Source organism: Hypomesus transpacificus, chromosome 14 (assembly GCF_021917145.1).
Source record: "Hypomesus transpacificus isolate Combined female chromosome 14, fHypTra1, whole genome shotgun sequence".
Classification (NCBI taxonomy): domain Eukaryota; kingdom Metazoa; phylum Chordata; class Actinopteri; order Osmeriformes; family Osmeridae; genus Hypomesus; species Hypomesus transpacificus.
Window position 1 is genome coordinate 2,825,408 of NC_061073.1, and position 15,194 is coordinate 2,840,601.

Below are 15,194 nucleotides of genomic sequence, written 5' to 3' on the forward strand. Positions count from 1 at the left end.
GCTCAATGGATCAGCCACAGCAAAGGGGATAAATGTCAGAAGATTTTTAATCTGCCTTTTTTAACAAGGGATAACCTCGGAACCCTTTGTGAACCCCCCCCTCCCCACACACACACACGCACGCATACCACACACACACACACATACGCATGCACACACGCGAGAAAGAACACACACGAGACATACATAGACACACATGGATAAACAAGCACAAATGCACACACACAAGCTCTTCACGTGTCTATCAACCCGTTACAAAATGCCTCGAGAGCCTTCTGCAGAGCACTACACGGGAGAACACCAGAGCTCTCGCTGTCCTGTCCTGTGGGACCCGTCCAATCACCTCACCGTGGCCTACATGCTTGTCCCTGGCACCTCACACTCACCTCCGCCGGGTCACAGGTCACAGGTCACCATCTCACGGAGCTTAGAGCTGAAGGACAGAGACTGGCCACCCAGGGCAAAGTCTTACGACACTCACATGCTGCCCCAAGACTTGAACTGATACAGCATCGACCGACCTATTCTGAGACCGCCACCTGCTTAGCAATGGCAGTCATTGATGAATGAATTTCAATGGGAACGATGCGTTCCGTTTGGCATGAGGAGTGATGGATTCAGCTCATTTGAATAGGGAAATCGGGGATCTTTCGACGTCCAGAATAGCGCAGTCCGTGGAGGATTTCCTGTCCTGTTAAGACTGTTGTTCGTCCGGGGGATGAGGTCGGCCTACATCTCCTCAGACACACACTCACACTCACACACACACACAGACACACACACACACTCACACACAGCTGCGTGGTGTTTACTGCAGGATGTGGGGCTGTGCAGGGACTCAGCTGGGGCAGAGCCAGACCACCACACAAACAAGGCAGGAGGACAAGGTTGACATGACTGGGGGCTGACATGACTGGGGGGCTGGGGGACTGGGGGACTGGGGGGCCAGCTCGGCCGTGCAGTGACCGTGCAGTGATCTTCTCACAAGCACTGCAAAAACGGAGTGATACTGAGAAGAGCATGCATGAGAAACCAGGATGAAACACTGAGAAAGGGCCTTTTCACCTTGATTAGGTAGTAAATCGGAGAATTGTGGCCGTTTGGCTGTCTCCGGGATATACTGGTGAGGATCAAGCAAGATGAGTGGGATTACAGCAAACAGAGCTTGTTTTCGGTATCCCCGCTACCCTTAGTATTGGGATCTTTACTCGGGTCACAACAGACTTGTTTTAATATCAGAGCAGAGCACCACTCTTTCCTCCAGATCTGACAACGCTAAACATCTGAGAGTCTCAGTAACTGAAACACCCCTCACTGGCTCTTTACTCCTCGCTCTCCGTGTTTACTAGGACACACTGTGCCATGTCACAGTGTGGAGAGCAGGATGGGAGCTCAGCAGAGCTGCCTCCAGCTGGGAGCTTCATAAATAACCCTCCCAGACAGCCAGCCAGGGGATACAGTTCCAGCTTTTGTCAGCAGTGTTGAGGGTCAGCTGGACAGTGTTGAGGTACAGCTGGACAGGGTCAGTGTTGAGGTACAGCTGGACAGGGTCAGTGTTGTGGAACAGCTGGACAGGGTCAGTGTTGAGGAACAGCTGGACAGTGTTGAGGTACAGCTGGACAGGGTCAGTGTTGAGGGTCAGCTGGACAGTGTTGAGGTACAGCTGGACAGGGTCAGTGTTGAGGAACAGCTGGACAGGGTCAGTGTTGAGGGTCAGCTGGACAGTGTTGAGATGCAGCTGGACAGGGTCAGTGTTGAGGAACAGCTGGACAGGGACAGTGTTGAGGTACAGCTGGACAGGGTCAGTGTTGAGGAACAGCTGGACAGGGTCAGTGTTGAGGGACAGCTGGACAGGGTCAGTGTTGAGGAACAGCCGGACAGGGTCAGTGTTGAGGAACAGCTGGACAGGGTCAGTGTTGAGGGACAGCTGGACAGGGTCAGTGTTGAGGAACAGCTGGACAGGGTCAGTGTTGAGGAACAGCCGGACAGTGTTGAGGAACATCAGTAGCCTGTCACCTCCTAGAGGGCCCTGGGAGCCCCCACACTAGGAAACAGACACACATGCACACCTGGACACGCACACGGATGTGTAGACACAAACATACGTGTGGGCACAGACACAAACACATTCCCGCAAAGATGCAGACACACACACACATCACCCCTCCCACACCAATGCCCCTGCAGACACAGGAGATGAATTACAGTAACTTAACGCCTGGTGATGGATCCCTTCTCTGTCACGGGATTAACCATCACAACTCTTCCAAATTTATCACCGTCAAAATCAAAACCATATTGCTCAACCCTGTGACCTGATCGACTCCGCCAGTCTGCTGGGGCCTCATGCGTCCAGGAAATTGAACTGCCAATAAAGTTTTTTGCGGCGTGTCTTTGGGATATATATCTTGAAACAATACGAATATCTCTCATGGAGGGCTCTAACGACGTCTCAAAATTGTCTGGGGTAATTATCCGTGATCAAACATCATTTGATGATTGAGAACTATATAATCCCTGTCCGTGTCACCTTTGAATTGCTATCGAGTGACTACAAATCACTAAAAGGGCCCAAGTTGGCCGTTTGTAATCACACCAAGAGTCACCTGAGAAAGGCCTCCTTTCCATTAAGGAGAAAGCTTTGGGCTTTAGTTTCTTTAATCTGCAATAGTCTGAGAGAGTCCTACTACCCGACACTGGCTTTCCCAGAGAGCTAAACACTCAGAGAAGGCTCGAGAACGCAGCGATTAACCGTGCCGAGAGGCAAAGCCAACTGGCTGTCCAGCTGCTTGAACTTTAGCATAAACAGTTTCAGGGAGGGGGCGGGTTCTACCCTCCGGGCCCTGACCAGCCTTCTGCTGTGTTCTACTGTGTTCTGCTGTGCTCTGCTGTGTTATTCTGTGCTCTGCTGCCTTCTGCTGCGTTCTGCTGCATTCTGTTGCGTTCTGCTGCATTCTGTTGCGTTCTGCTGTGTTCTACTGTTTCCTACTGTGTTCTGTTGGGTTTTGTTGGGTTCTACTGTATGTGATACATTCTGCAGTATTCTACTGCATTACGCTGTGTTCTGCTGCCTTCTACTGCCTTCTACTGTGTTCTGCTGTGTTCTACTGTACGTTGATACATTCTGCAGTATTCTACTGCATTACGCAGTGTTCCGCTTTGTTGTGCTGCATTATTCTGAGTTCTACTGCGTTCTTCAGCGCCACCACCGCCACAGAGAGGAATGTGTGAGCCAACAGGGACAGAGGGGGAAGGAGAATAACTGTCATTCTCATTCCACTGACTCACACTGGCTCCATTTACTAACAAGAACAACTGGGCCCGACGGAAGGCAACGTTGTCGCATTCACGTCCAGGCTCCAGGAGAAAGGAGGGGAGGAAGACGGATTCATACACGAGAGAGATTTAGCCCCCTCGTAACTCATCATTTCTGCACTGGGCCATGTTGGCTGGGGACCGACTGCTGCAGTCACCACAGAGAGCTTCCCTGGGCATAAAAGAGTGGGTCCTGTGTTGTCTTGTAGCTACAAAGCGGCTCATTCATGCAGCTCGTCTTTCCGCTCACACATATGGCGACGTCGCCTTGTTGTGGAAACACACCGGGGGGCGAGGAGGCGTGTTATGATGACACCGTTATTACCCGGTCGCGAAGACACACGCAGCGCGACCGCATTGTGCGATGGGCTCGTGTTTCCGCGGCGCTCGAGACGCGGCGTCTCGGCACCTGCTCCCGAACACTCACGCAACCGGGCCTCGTACGGTGTCTTGAACCGCACCACAAGGCTGAATTCATTAAATCAGTGTTTATTTAATGCCGAGAAAACACTCATTATCTCCAAGTCCAAAACAGAGGCACCCTGAGGGCTTGCGTGTCTGCCACATCTGAAGCGCCCAGCGGTGACACTCACGGTAGCCTGAGAAGGCACCTGATGCCTAGAGGGTTAACTCTGCATGGTACAGCGAGGGTATTAAAACTGGCATGTTATTAAAAAAAAGAAAAGAAAAAAAAAAAAACGTTTTGGTGCTTTATTATGTTTTGCACCTGCGTGTGCTGTGCAATAAGTATAAGAGGGCTTTTGTGTGAGGGACGGGGTCGGGGGAGAAGGGGGGGGGGGGGGGGTGGGGGGGGTGGGGGGGGGGGGAGGAGGGGAGGGGGGAAGAAGGAGAATCTGATGGAGGGCAGAGGGTCCAAAGGGATGATGTGTGTCTGTACGAGTACTAAACGTGTGTCGGAGGTGTGTGTGTGTGTGTGTGTGTGGGGGGGGGTGTATGGTGTGTGTGGGGGTGTGTGTGTGGGGGGGTGTATGGTGTGTGTGTGTATGTATGGAGAGTGCCTGTATACGTATGTGTACGGACTGTGTGTGGGGGGGGGAGAGGGGATGTGTGCATGTGTGTGTGTGTATGTAGTATGTGTGCATGTGAGTGTGTGTGTGTGTGTGTACTTACACATGGCCTAGCTCGTGAGCAATGGTGAAGGAGGCGCTGAGTCCGTTCTCCTCGCTGATGGAACAGCTCCGGTAGGGGTCACACATGGTACCCAGCTCAGCCAGCCCTGCGGACACACACACACACACACCAAACAAACACACACACACCCACACACACCAAATACACACACACACATCATACACCCACACCAAACACACACACATACCTCATACACACACACACACACACATACTTGAATGGAGCAGGCGAGGGAGACGAAGAAAAAAAAAACTGCCCTGGTCTTTGGAAGGCGATTAAGCCATCAAACTTCTGTTCCGTAAGAGAGATTGGTGCTGCCCTGCCCGCCTTCCACCTCCCACTTCCCTCCCTCCATCCCTCCATCCCTCCTAACCCCCCTTCTTCGATACCACTCTGCTCTGTCACTGTTAGCTAGCCGACAGCACCGACCTAAACTCATTACTGTACAGGAGCTGGGACAGGGGAGCCAATTACAGCGGCTGCAGCAGATATGAAAACATTTCGAGACAGTTGAAGGTGTGTGTTTACCCAACGTGTCACACTTGTCTTTTGCTCGGCAGATGTCTTCCCTGTGAACAGAGTCAAAGGCACCAAACATCATTGTGGACAGTTTCAGGACACATTTTTGAGTCAGGATATAGCTAAACACTTAACATAGAGGTGAGGTGGGGGAGGTAAGATGAACGTGGGAGACTTAACGGGTGGGAGGTGAGGTGGGGAGGTGTACATTTAGTCATTTAACAGACGCTCTTATCCAGAGCGACTTACAGTAAGTACAGGGATATTCCCCCCGAGGCAAATAGGGTGAAGTGCCTTGCCCAAGGACACAACGTCATTTGGCACTGCCGGGAATCGAACTAGCAACCTTCGGATTACTAGCCCGACTCCCTCACCGCTCAGCCATCTGACTCCCTAGCCCCCAGGTGTGGTGTGGTGTGGGGGAGGTGAGCATCAAAGGTGAGGCATGGGAGGCCAGGGGGAGAAGGTGAGCGGTGGGAAGTGAGGTGTGGCTGGTGAGGTGGAGTAGGTGAGGGGCAGTGGTGACGTGTGGGGAGGTGGCTGAGGTGAGCGTGAGAGGTGGGAGGTGGGGACGCTGAGGGATGGGAGGGAGGTGAGGAATGGGAGGGAGGTGTGGGGTGGGGTGGGTTGGGAGAGAGGGAGGTGAGGAGTGGGAGGGAGGTGTGGTGTAGGGTGGGAGAGAGGGAGAGAGGGAGGTGAGGAATGGGAGGGAGGTGTGGGTTGGGGTGGGAGAGAGGGAGGTGAGGAGTGGTAGGGAGGTGTGGTGTGGTGTAGGGTGGGAGAGAGGGAGGGAGGGAGGTGAGGAATGGGAGGGAGGTGTGGGTTGGGGTGGGAGAGAGGGAGGTGAGGAGTGGTAGGGAGGTGTGGTGTGGTGTAGGGTGGGAGAGAGGGAGGGAGGGAGGTGAGGAATGGGAGGGAGGTGTGGGTTGGGGTGGGAGAGAGGGAGGTGAGGAGTGGTAGGGAGGTGTGGTGTAGGGTGGGAGAGAGGGAGGGAGGGAGGTGAGGAATGGGAGGGAGGTGTGGGTTGGGGTGGGAGAGAGGGAGGTGAGGAGTGGTAGGGAGGTGTGGTGTGGTGTAGGGTGGGAGAGAGGGAGGGAGGGAGGTGAGGAATGGGAGGGAGGTGTGGGTTGGGGTGGGAGAGAGGGAGGTGAGGAGTGGTAGGGAGGTGTGGTGTGGTGTAGGGTGGGAGAGAGGGAGGGAGGGAGGTGAGGAATGGGAGGGAGGTGTGGGTTGGGGTGGGAGAGAGGGAGGTGAGGAGTGGTAGGGAGGTGTGGTGTGGTGTAGGGTGGGAGAGAGGGAGGGAGGGAGGTGAGGAATGGGAGGGGTGGTATACGGTGGCCCTGAAGTGCAAATGACACCCACTAACATGAAAGCATCCCCCACATGAAAACACTCCCCACGAATACCAGTCAACTCCCCCCAAATAAGATGACGTGCTTAGGGAGGGAGGAGGAGAGCATGTGTGTACCTTGTTATGAGCAGTGCAGTGTCGTGGTGCGAGGGGTGACTGTCGTCCTGAACGTTCTGGCTCTGTTGCCACACACAGAAGTTATGGAGGGTGTTAGCAGCATTGAAGTTCACATTCGGCCCCTCCTAGGAAACAGGAGACCGTGGTCAGAATCTGAACAGGAGAGCTTTCCTTTAAGTGAATACATGTAACAACATACCTAAAAGCTCTCCCAAAGTCAAAGAAAAGTGCAGTTAATTACATTCTAAGTCTTCTGTTTACAGTTCTTTAGAGTTACAATGCCAAGAGCAATAAGCCTCGCTCGGCCCTTGTCACAGCACAGGTGTAAAGGCACAGTAGTATCGTTTTCCTGGTGAGGATCTCTCTGGAGACATTCGACTGACAAGGAGGGCACTGTCCTCCTAATACACTCCATAGAGAATGGCCCGGAACACCTGCGATGACGTCAGACATCTTGAGAGAGCCTCTACGGGTTGCAGGGTTGAGAGGCCTCAGTCACCTGTTCATTGTGGATGATGACTAGCTTGACAATCATGACGTTGATGAGATTCCCCACGCTTGGGTCCCTGTAAACCGCAGCAACCTGCAAAAAGATGACACAGACAAGGAATGCAAACCTCTAATAATCTGAAATGTTACAAGTGAAAAAAAAGGAACTTCGGGATGAGAAAGTCGGCAACTTAATTATCCCGAGCGAGAGTTAGACAAAAGTTCCGGGGGGGTGTAATCAAAACAGTAACAGTTGAATCAGACTGAAGAAAGAAATAAAGACAAATATGAATGCCTTGTGGGGGTTAGTTTAATCAACAGTGTATTAGGAGCAATTACAATTCCCCTACTGACACATTTGCCCAAAGTGTGTGCGAGTGTAAAAAGTGCGTGCGTTTACGTTCACAAGTGTATGTTTATATGTGCAAGGGGGTGTGCATGTGCATAAGTAGGTCCACATCTGTACATACAGGACATGTGTGTGCGTCCATGCGTGTGCTCAGCAGCACGTATGCATATGTGTAACCTCCCCCTTCTCCTCGTTCACCCCTGTAGCAGAGGGTCACCGTGCCCCGAGTCCTGACAGGTCCTCATTAGTGCACTGTCAACATTTAGCTTGTCCTAGCCTGGAGGGGGAACCTGAGGGGGAGCGCCATAGGCCGGGGAGACCTAGAGAGGCACAAGGGGGCACCAAGGGGGGGACCAGGGGGCACCCAAAGAGGCACCAGCGGGACAGCCTTGTGTGCTGAGGACTCTCTCCAGGCTCAGCTACACAGGAGGAATGTCCACCCAGGCCTGGTCTCTGTAGTAACTGTAAACACTATGACATCATAGCGGAGAGCTAGCACAGCACAGCCCATCCATTAGCTGCACCCCCCCCCCAACCCCCACCCCTGCCCTCATACACACACACACACCCTTGGTGTGCTGTCACCATGACGATGATGGATCTACAAGTCTTGGCTCACTTCCCTGTCCTGTCTAAAGTGGGGGGTTCTGCTTTGTGTCGACCGGATTGACATTCTTGATCGATCGGCACCAACGAGAGCTGAGGGTAGGTGTGTTTTCAGTGAATGTGTCTGTGTTTCTGTGTGTACGTGTAGCTCATGTGTACTGGAATGGGTGGAAGCTCAGTGCAGTGCATTCGACTGCAGATCAAGAAGCCACTGGTTCAAAACACACCTCTGTGTGTTGCTTTGAATCAAATGAATCTGCTGATTAAATACATTTTTGGGTGTGTTCACCTTTTGCAAGGCAATACCTATATTCTCTCTCATACATATTGAATTATGATTTATTTTCCCATCCTAACTAGTCCCTCAATTCTTGCATTACATATCGATGTCAAAAAGTTTGTCTTGATAAACGATTGCTTTGCTTGTACTGGCTGGAATAATAATATAGTAACATTGTTTTTGTGAAGAAAAGTGACGTTTACGGTAGCACTAGTTAGCCACATCCCAAACTGGCGAGCGTTTACCTACAGTAGAACATCAGTTCTGCAGCTCATTAGCTTCTGAGAGATAGCTAGCAAGCTAAAACTGCAGAAAGGCAGCTGCAGAAACGCCATAGGCCAGTGGTTGCGTTAGACTCTTCCATCGTCCATCATTTTGACGGACAGGGTCATAAAAACTATTTTAAACCATGTGTGTATGCGTTGCGCTAGTCCCTCACATTACCACTCCTGAAAGCACTGTGTTTTCAACAACACATCTTTACTATTCCGTATTTTGGCTGTAAATCCTGCCCGGGCCTTAGTTCGAGGAGTCGTTGCCCAACAAAGCCAGGAAGTTGATAAAACAGCCAAACTCTCTGACGCCCTCATTGACATTGTCAGCAACAGCCACTAATATCGGCAACCGCATCGAGAAAGAGGAAAGTAGCCATAAGTTAAGACTCTGTGACGTAACGTAAAGACAAGGCCAAGAAACATATCTTGGCAAGCTTTCTTTTTCTCTCTTTCTTTGCCTCTGTCTCTCTGTCTTCATCTCTCTCTCCCTCTCTCCCTCTCTCCCTCTCTCCGATGTTTTGTGTGATGTTTAAAAACCAGCTCATACTGTTGATAATAAGTGCCAGACCAATAACGATAAAAGGTTTGTGGGAAAACTTCCATCCATGGGTCAAAGCTTATGGGCAAATCTCCCAAGCAATCCATATCAGGTATGGAAGAAAATGGAACTGGCTCAACTTGATACAACAATGTCCAGGACTTGCCTTCCTCTTCAACAGTGCCAGACAAGTCTTAACAGTAGGTACTGATTAACTAACTACAAGATGGGTAATGATTAAATCGAAACAATTGTGTCCTTATATTGGATAATAGGTTACAAACATGTAAAACAAAGACCCCAATTCCTATGTCAAATAACACTCCGCATGACATACTTGAATCAAATTCATAACCAGCCACCACATAACACCAGAAAGATCCACGTAGAGAATGAACCAAACTAAAGACAAGTAATCGTTCAACTCCCAAACGTCAGCAACGTATCAATGAGCAGAAACCACATTTCCTTGCCTCATAACATTTTCGTAGCATTTTTCGTCCGTCTCATGTGTTGTTGAATTTCTTTGTGTAATAGTTTTATAAAACAATATCTTACTTACTACTGACATGATAGTTAGGATGTAGTGTTCCAGGTTGCGCCCGTGGTGTCGCACCATCTTGGCATCTGCCGTCACCATCAGTTCCACATAGCGAGGATAGGACAGGAAGCGCTTCCTCCTGGAGTGGGCTCCAGACTCGGTGGTTGAGGAAGAGTTGGAAGGGGTGCGTGGGTCCGTTTGGTGGGCGTCCACGGTCTCTCTCAGGGAGTCCAGCTGTTCTCCCAATGTCCCGTCACTGTGGAAGGTGACTGGTGTCTTCAAGTGATCTTCTGTGGAGCACATTATTATTAAAGAGTGTTAAAGTTGATGTTAAAAAGAAACTTGACCGGAAATGGTCTAATGGACAGGTTCTAGACCAGGAATAGGGCACACTTTATTTGTATTTTTTGCAACTGCAAGGACAGGTTGCATGACCTGACAAAAACAGCAGTTGGTTATGAGCAAGCACATACACATGTGGCTGAAGACAAGATCTGTCTAGGACAAAGAAGATGAGAAGAAGAAAGCCAGAAACTCTTTTTTTCAAACCTCATTCCGGACATACACATTTTTCCTGCTTTGTACACAGCCATTTCCTGCTAGTATGGAACCACTGCAGCCAAAACAGAGACCCTCAGCCTACATGCATTCCAGTGTCATAACACAGCATGCTGGACTTTGACGAAAAGGACTCCATAAATGACTGTCAGTAAACACTTGTACTGTTTCAAAACAGTTGTACAGACTGGATCATCTGCGAGCTTTAGGGCAATGTCAGAGAAGTTGAACTTTGAAACTGCTGGAATAACACCTTTCCAGACCAAGGACACCATAAATGATCCTGCCCTGTCAACAAGGGGCTGGCTGAAGTTATCAATACACATTGGGTCAAAAGGCCTACCAAAACACCCCTTTAACTTAGACCACAGATAGTTTATGAGGCTACATGAAAGAGGCAGGGATCAGGTGACACAGTTCTATCAACTAAAACGCAGCCAATACTACATCCAGACATGAAAATATCAACATATTCATTAGGCACGTATCATTTTTCCAAGTCAACACAGAGGGGGGTTGAACTCGAGTCCTCTTGATGCACAGTCAAACGCTCTACCACGGAGCTATGCCCATTTCAGATTAGAGATACAGTTATTTTCATGAGCCGCGGGTGAATGCATTTAATGACACACAGGAGATCCAGCTTATGTGGGCCATTGGCATCGGATCCAGCACCTTCACACAGACCTCAGATGAACTGCACGTGTGGTTCCTAGCCGGCTGTGGATATATGAGCGATGGATTCCTTTGCCGTGACAGGTACAGAGCGAGAACAGGGGAGAGAGAGACAGAGACAGACAATGCGAGAAAGTGAGAGGCAGGAGAGGAAAATAGGAAGGGCCATAAGGCCAGCCACTTGTGAAGATGACTTCATGGCACCTGTTAATGTTAGTCGTTTTCTGACACACTGGGCTTAGCGTAAGGAACACGAGGAGGAGGGTGTGGTGAGGGGGGTGAAGGTGAGGGGTGAGGGAGGTGAGGGTCAGGTTGGTGAGGGTGAATGGGGAGGGTGAGGGGGGTGAGGTGAGGTGAGGAATGGGGTGAGAGCAGATCACCAACACACACGTTCAGGCCAAGATCAACATCGCATTTGGATCCTTGAGAATGTCAGTGCTTGTTGTGAGCGTGTTGATCATCCTGTGGGCGTACACAGCCCGCCAGGCTCCCCGGATCTCGGTGAGGAATGACCACATGCGCTAAGCTGTGGGAACTTTGGGATATTTCTGCTGCCTCACTGCAGAAGGGGACAGGCAGTTCTGAAGTATTGTCAATACAGCACAAGGAACTGGAAAAGGAAGAAAGCAGGGCAGCAGTAGAAAGCAGGAGATATGTGGACGTCAGGGGACATGGAAGCAGGAGAAGTGAGAAAATAGGGGAAGCGTAAAAGGCAGGGGAGAGGTAGAAAGCAAGAGAGGTAGAAGGCAGGGGAGAGGTCGAAAGCAAGAGAGATAGACGGCAGGGGAGAGGTAGAAAGCAGGGGAGAGGTAGAAAGCAAGAGAGATAGACGGCAGGGGGGAGGTAGAAAGCAGGGGAGAGGTAGAAAGCAAGAGAGATAGACGGCAGAGGAGAGGTAGAAAGCAGGGGAGAGGTGGAAGGCAGGGGAGAGGTAGAAAGCAGGAGAGAGATAGAAAGCAGGAATCAACAGTCAAACGCTAACACAAACTTGCTTTACTCCAGTGTGTTGAAACTGAATCCCTTGGTGAGGAAGAAAATGCTGGAAAACCATGCCGATTATTCATACGACGTTGAAAGGTGACTTCCAATACTATAAACACGCATATGTAATGGTTTCCTAATGACCTTTGGCATTGTAACCTGAAAAGGCTCACCTCACGAAGGAGGAAACGCTCTGTTTCCCTCTGTACAACCCTGTTCCAGTGAACAGTTCTCTTTCCTTCTCTAAACACTCCCATCTCTCCTTTCAACAGACCGAGACAGAGAGAAATTGTAAGAAAGTGAGAGGGGGGGATGAAAAAAAAACTAAACTCTGGAGATTGTTCGAGCGATGCCCCCGGTGGGCACACGAGGCGGAGCGTGACTCCCTGGCACAATGGCACACAGACTGCTGCCAGCGCAAACGTCCAGACCCGTGCCAGCTCAGCCTGGCCCATGCAGAGCTCTCGGAAAAACAACGTTCTTAAATACAGACACAGCCAACAAAGGAATTGTCCTGGAATTGCTATCAGTGTTCCAAGAGAATTGGATTTATTGAAATGGATTTTGTTTCAGTATATTTCAATAAAAACTTCACCGGAGCAAAGTGTCCAAAGGTAAAGCTGATGAAAGAGGCACAGCCTCCGTGATAATAGCCTTACTATCACGTCCGATTAAACAGCCACACACACAACCTTGGCCAAATCGCCTTAGGATCAAATCGGCATGGTCTACTGCATGGGAGGTTTCTTCAAAGGCACGTGCCGTTAGCCTCTGACTATATCTGTATCTGCCATATGTAGACTTTACACTGTCTGTTTGAAATGTTACATATTAGCCTTCCTTCATATTATGTAATAAAACACCAATACATATATTTTATGAGACCATTATCTTCATCCATACAATAGAAGATTTTTTAAGCAATATAAAGTAATGCCAAGACCGCTAAAAGTAATCGAGCACCATCGAGTGGCCTTGAAACCTGAAACAGCCTAGCATTTGGACTGGGGCACCTAATTTTAACATTTTTGTTAAGTTTACTCACAAGTGATACCCAAATGAAAAACCTTTTCGACTGTCTCTTTCAGAACCAAACACTTTGATCATATATAATAATAATAAAATGTTACGATTTCAAATCAACCAATCGTAAACAATGTTTATGCTTTTTGCTTACTTTGACATTTGTAAGTCAACACACCATCTGCTCACACACAGGGATCCCACATAAACTATACTGCACAAGAGGTGCTGGGAGACAATAACCAACAGAATGTACTGTACACACATAATGCACGCATATGTTTATCCTGTAATGCATCAAACTGAACCTCGCCTTCAGTCCTTCATATCTGGGAGGGCGGCGTCATTCAATCTGTGTTTCTGAGTCTCAAGAATCTCTTACATCTCATCTGCTGTCAGATGAATGAACTTGTCTGGTGCTTCAGGTCTATCTGACCTCTGTTCGCTCTCTTGTCAAACGTGTCAATGCCAGACGCCCAACGACGTCGGCGGCTGATTTAATTGTTGGGCTAATTAACATTCTTTTACAAAAGCCCACTGAGAGTCAAAGTGTTCTGTCCCAGGGGGGCCAATTAAATAGACAGCTTTACCTTTACACCAAGCATAGGTAATGCCTTGCCCTATGGGAGGCAGGCCGATTATGGAAGTTGAATGGTCACTGCAACACTAAGCAAAGAGGAAGAGAATCCACAGGCAGACCTACAATTATGTTGTGCAATTCATTGGCCAGACAGAGAAGTGGAAGTAATTGTGGAAGAAGAATTTGAAATCTAAAGTGGCATGCCTCTTGACCTCTCAGGAAACTAGAAGGATCTGTACACGGGCCTTCTAAAAGCTGTGTAAGTGCCCTGACTAAACCACTTCACTGGCAACCTTACCACATGACTAGAGAGTAGTAGAGAGACAGAGATAGAAAGAGAGATGGAAAGATAGACAGAGAGAGAGAGACTGTGTGTTTGTGTGTGTGTGTGTGAGAGAGAGAGAGAGAGAGAGAGAGAGAGAGAGATAGAGAGAGAGAGAGAGAGAGAGAGAGACGACAGAGAGAGAGAGAGAGAGAGAGAGAGAGAGAGAGAGAGAGAGAGAGCGCGACAGAGAGAGAGAGAGAGAGAGAGCGACAGAGAGAAAGAGAGAGAGAGAGAGAGAGAGAGAGAGAGAGAGAGAGAGAGAGAGAGAGAGAGAGAGAGAGAACGACGAGAGAGAGAGAGAGAGAGAGAGAGAGAGAGAGAGAGAGAGAGAGAGAAGGAGAGAGAGAGAAAATAAGGAGAGAGAGCGGGTGAGGGAGAGATGCTTCCCAGGGAGGATTCCAATCAAGATGTGAAAAGCAGCAGTAAACCACAAAGTCATAAAGCTCAGGCCCTGACTCTGTTAGAACAGCATCTGGCACCTCTCTTCATGAAAACACAATGCCTAAGTGCACTGAAGATAAGAAACTGATGTGTCGGAAAAACATGCACATCCCACCCATATCGATCCATCCCAGTCATACGAACACAGGCCAAATTAAAGTTCATTTCTCACAGTTTATGGGAGGAATACTGTGCAATGGCATGCTCGCTCAACCGCCATGCTTGCACTGGTCCCTAAAAGTTCATAAGGCTTGTCAAGGTCTAGAACAAGTCACAGCACGTCCTCGGCCTGCCTACATCCATCCCAAATCAGGCCTGTTGTCCCCAGCCAAGGTCACCTGGAAAGGGGACCCATCACTCAGCTGTCACAACCTCTCACCTCCTGAGTGACGGCCATGCCATCATGGAGTCTGTATGGAATACCCAGACAGTAGACACTGGCATAAATAGATACTAGTGGAATTTATCACTGGAGCCCCAGAGACAAAGACAACACACTGTCCCCTTCTGCAGGCCACATGGCAATGAGTCAGATGATGAGGAGAAACGATATGAATGTAGATGCTGTGATGAGCTTGTTATTAGCCAAGGGCAGGGCTCAAGTGAAATGAAGAGAACTAGGACCCAATGAGGTTTAATAAGACCTACTAGTTAGTAGAAGCAAGTTGTTTGCATTTGATTTATAAAGCCTTCGATATTGGAATTTCAAATTTTTAGTCCACAGATGTAGAGTGGGGTGATGGTTTGAACGTCTGAAGTTTGCGGCGGGACAGGAGTCGGTGTAGAAAGTAGAGGAGCAGGTGTGGGGAGAGAAGAGCGGGGAAGTAGGCCCTGACAACTGTCCAGGGCAGGTTGCCCGGTTCTCAAGCGACACCGGCTCAGGAGGCACAGTGGACCAGTTCGCTCAGACAGACAAAGAAAGAAGCCTCTCTCCTCCTCCTCTGTTCACTCAATCTGCAAGACATTTCTCCACAGCCGCCGCCATGGAGATGACAAGCACTCAGACTGCTAGATAAGCCTCGTGAAGAGAGTTCACTCAAACACAACATGCAATTACTACAGTCAGCAACAATAGACTC

At 49.4% G+C, this 15,194-nt stretch overlaps 1 protein-coding gene across 1 annotated transcript in view; it reads right to left on the minus strand.

Annotated features, from left to right (window-relative positions):
• LOC124476236 (A disintegrin and metalloproteinase with thrombospondin motifs 20) overlaps positions 1-15,194 on the minus strand; it is a 79,355-nt gene that overhangs the window by 55,757 nt on the left and 8,404 nt on the right. The window contains exons 4-8 of the mRNA XM_047033183.1: positions 9,554-9,822; positions 6,954-7,037; positions 6,455-6,579; positions 4,996-5,036; positions 4,447-4,552 (exon numbers count right to left, since the gene is read on the minus strand). Coding sequence (XP_046889139.1) covers positions 4,447-4,552; positions 4,996-5,036; positions 6,455-6,579; positions 6,954-7,037; positions 9,554-9,822 — 625 coding nt within the window. The remainder of the gene's footprint in view (positions 1-4,446; positions 4,553-4,995; positions 5,037-6,454; positions 6,580-6,953; positions 7,038-9,553; positions 9,823-15,194) is intronic.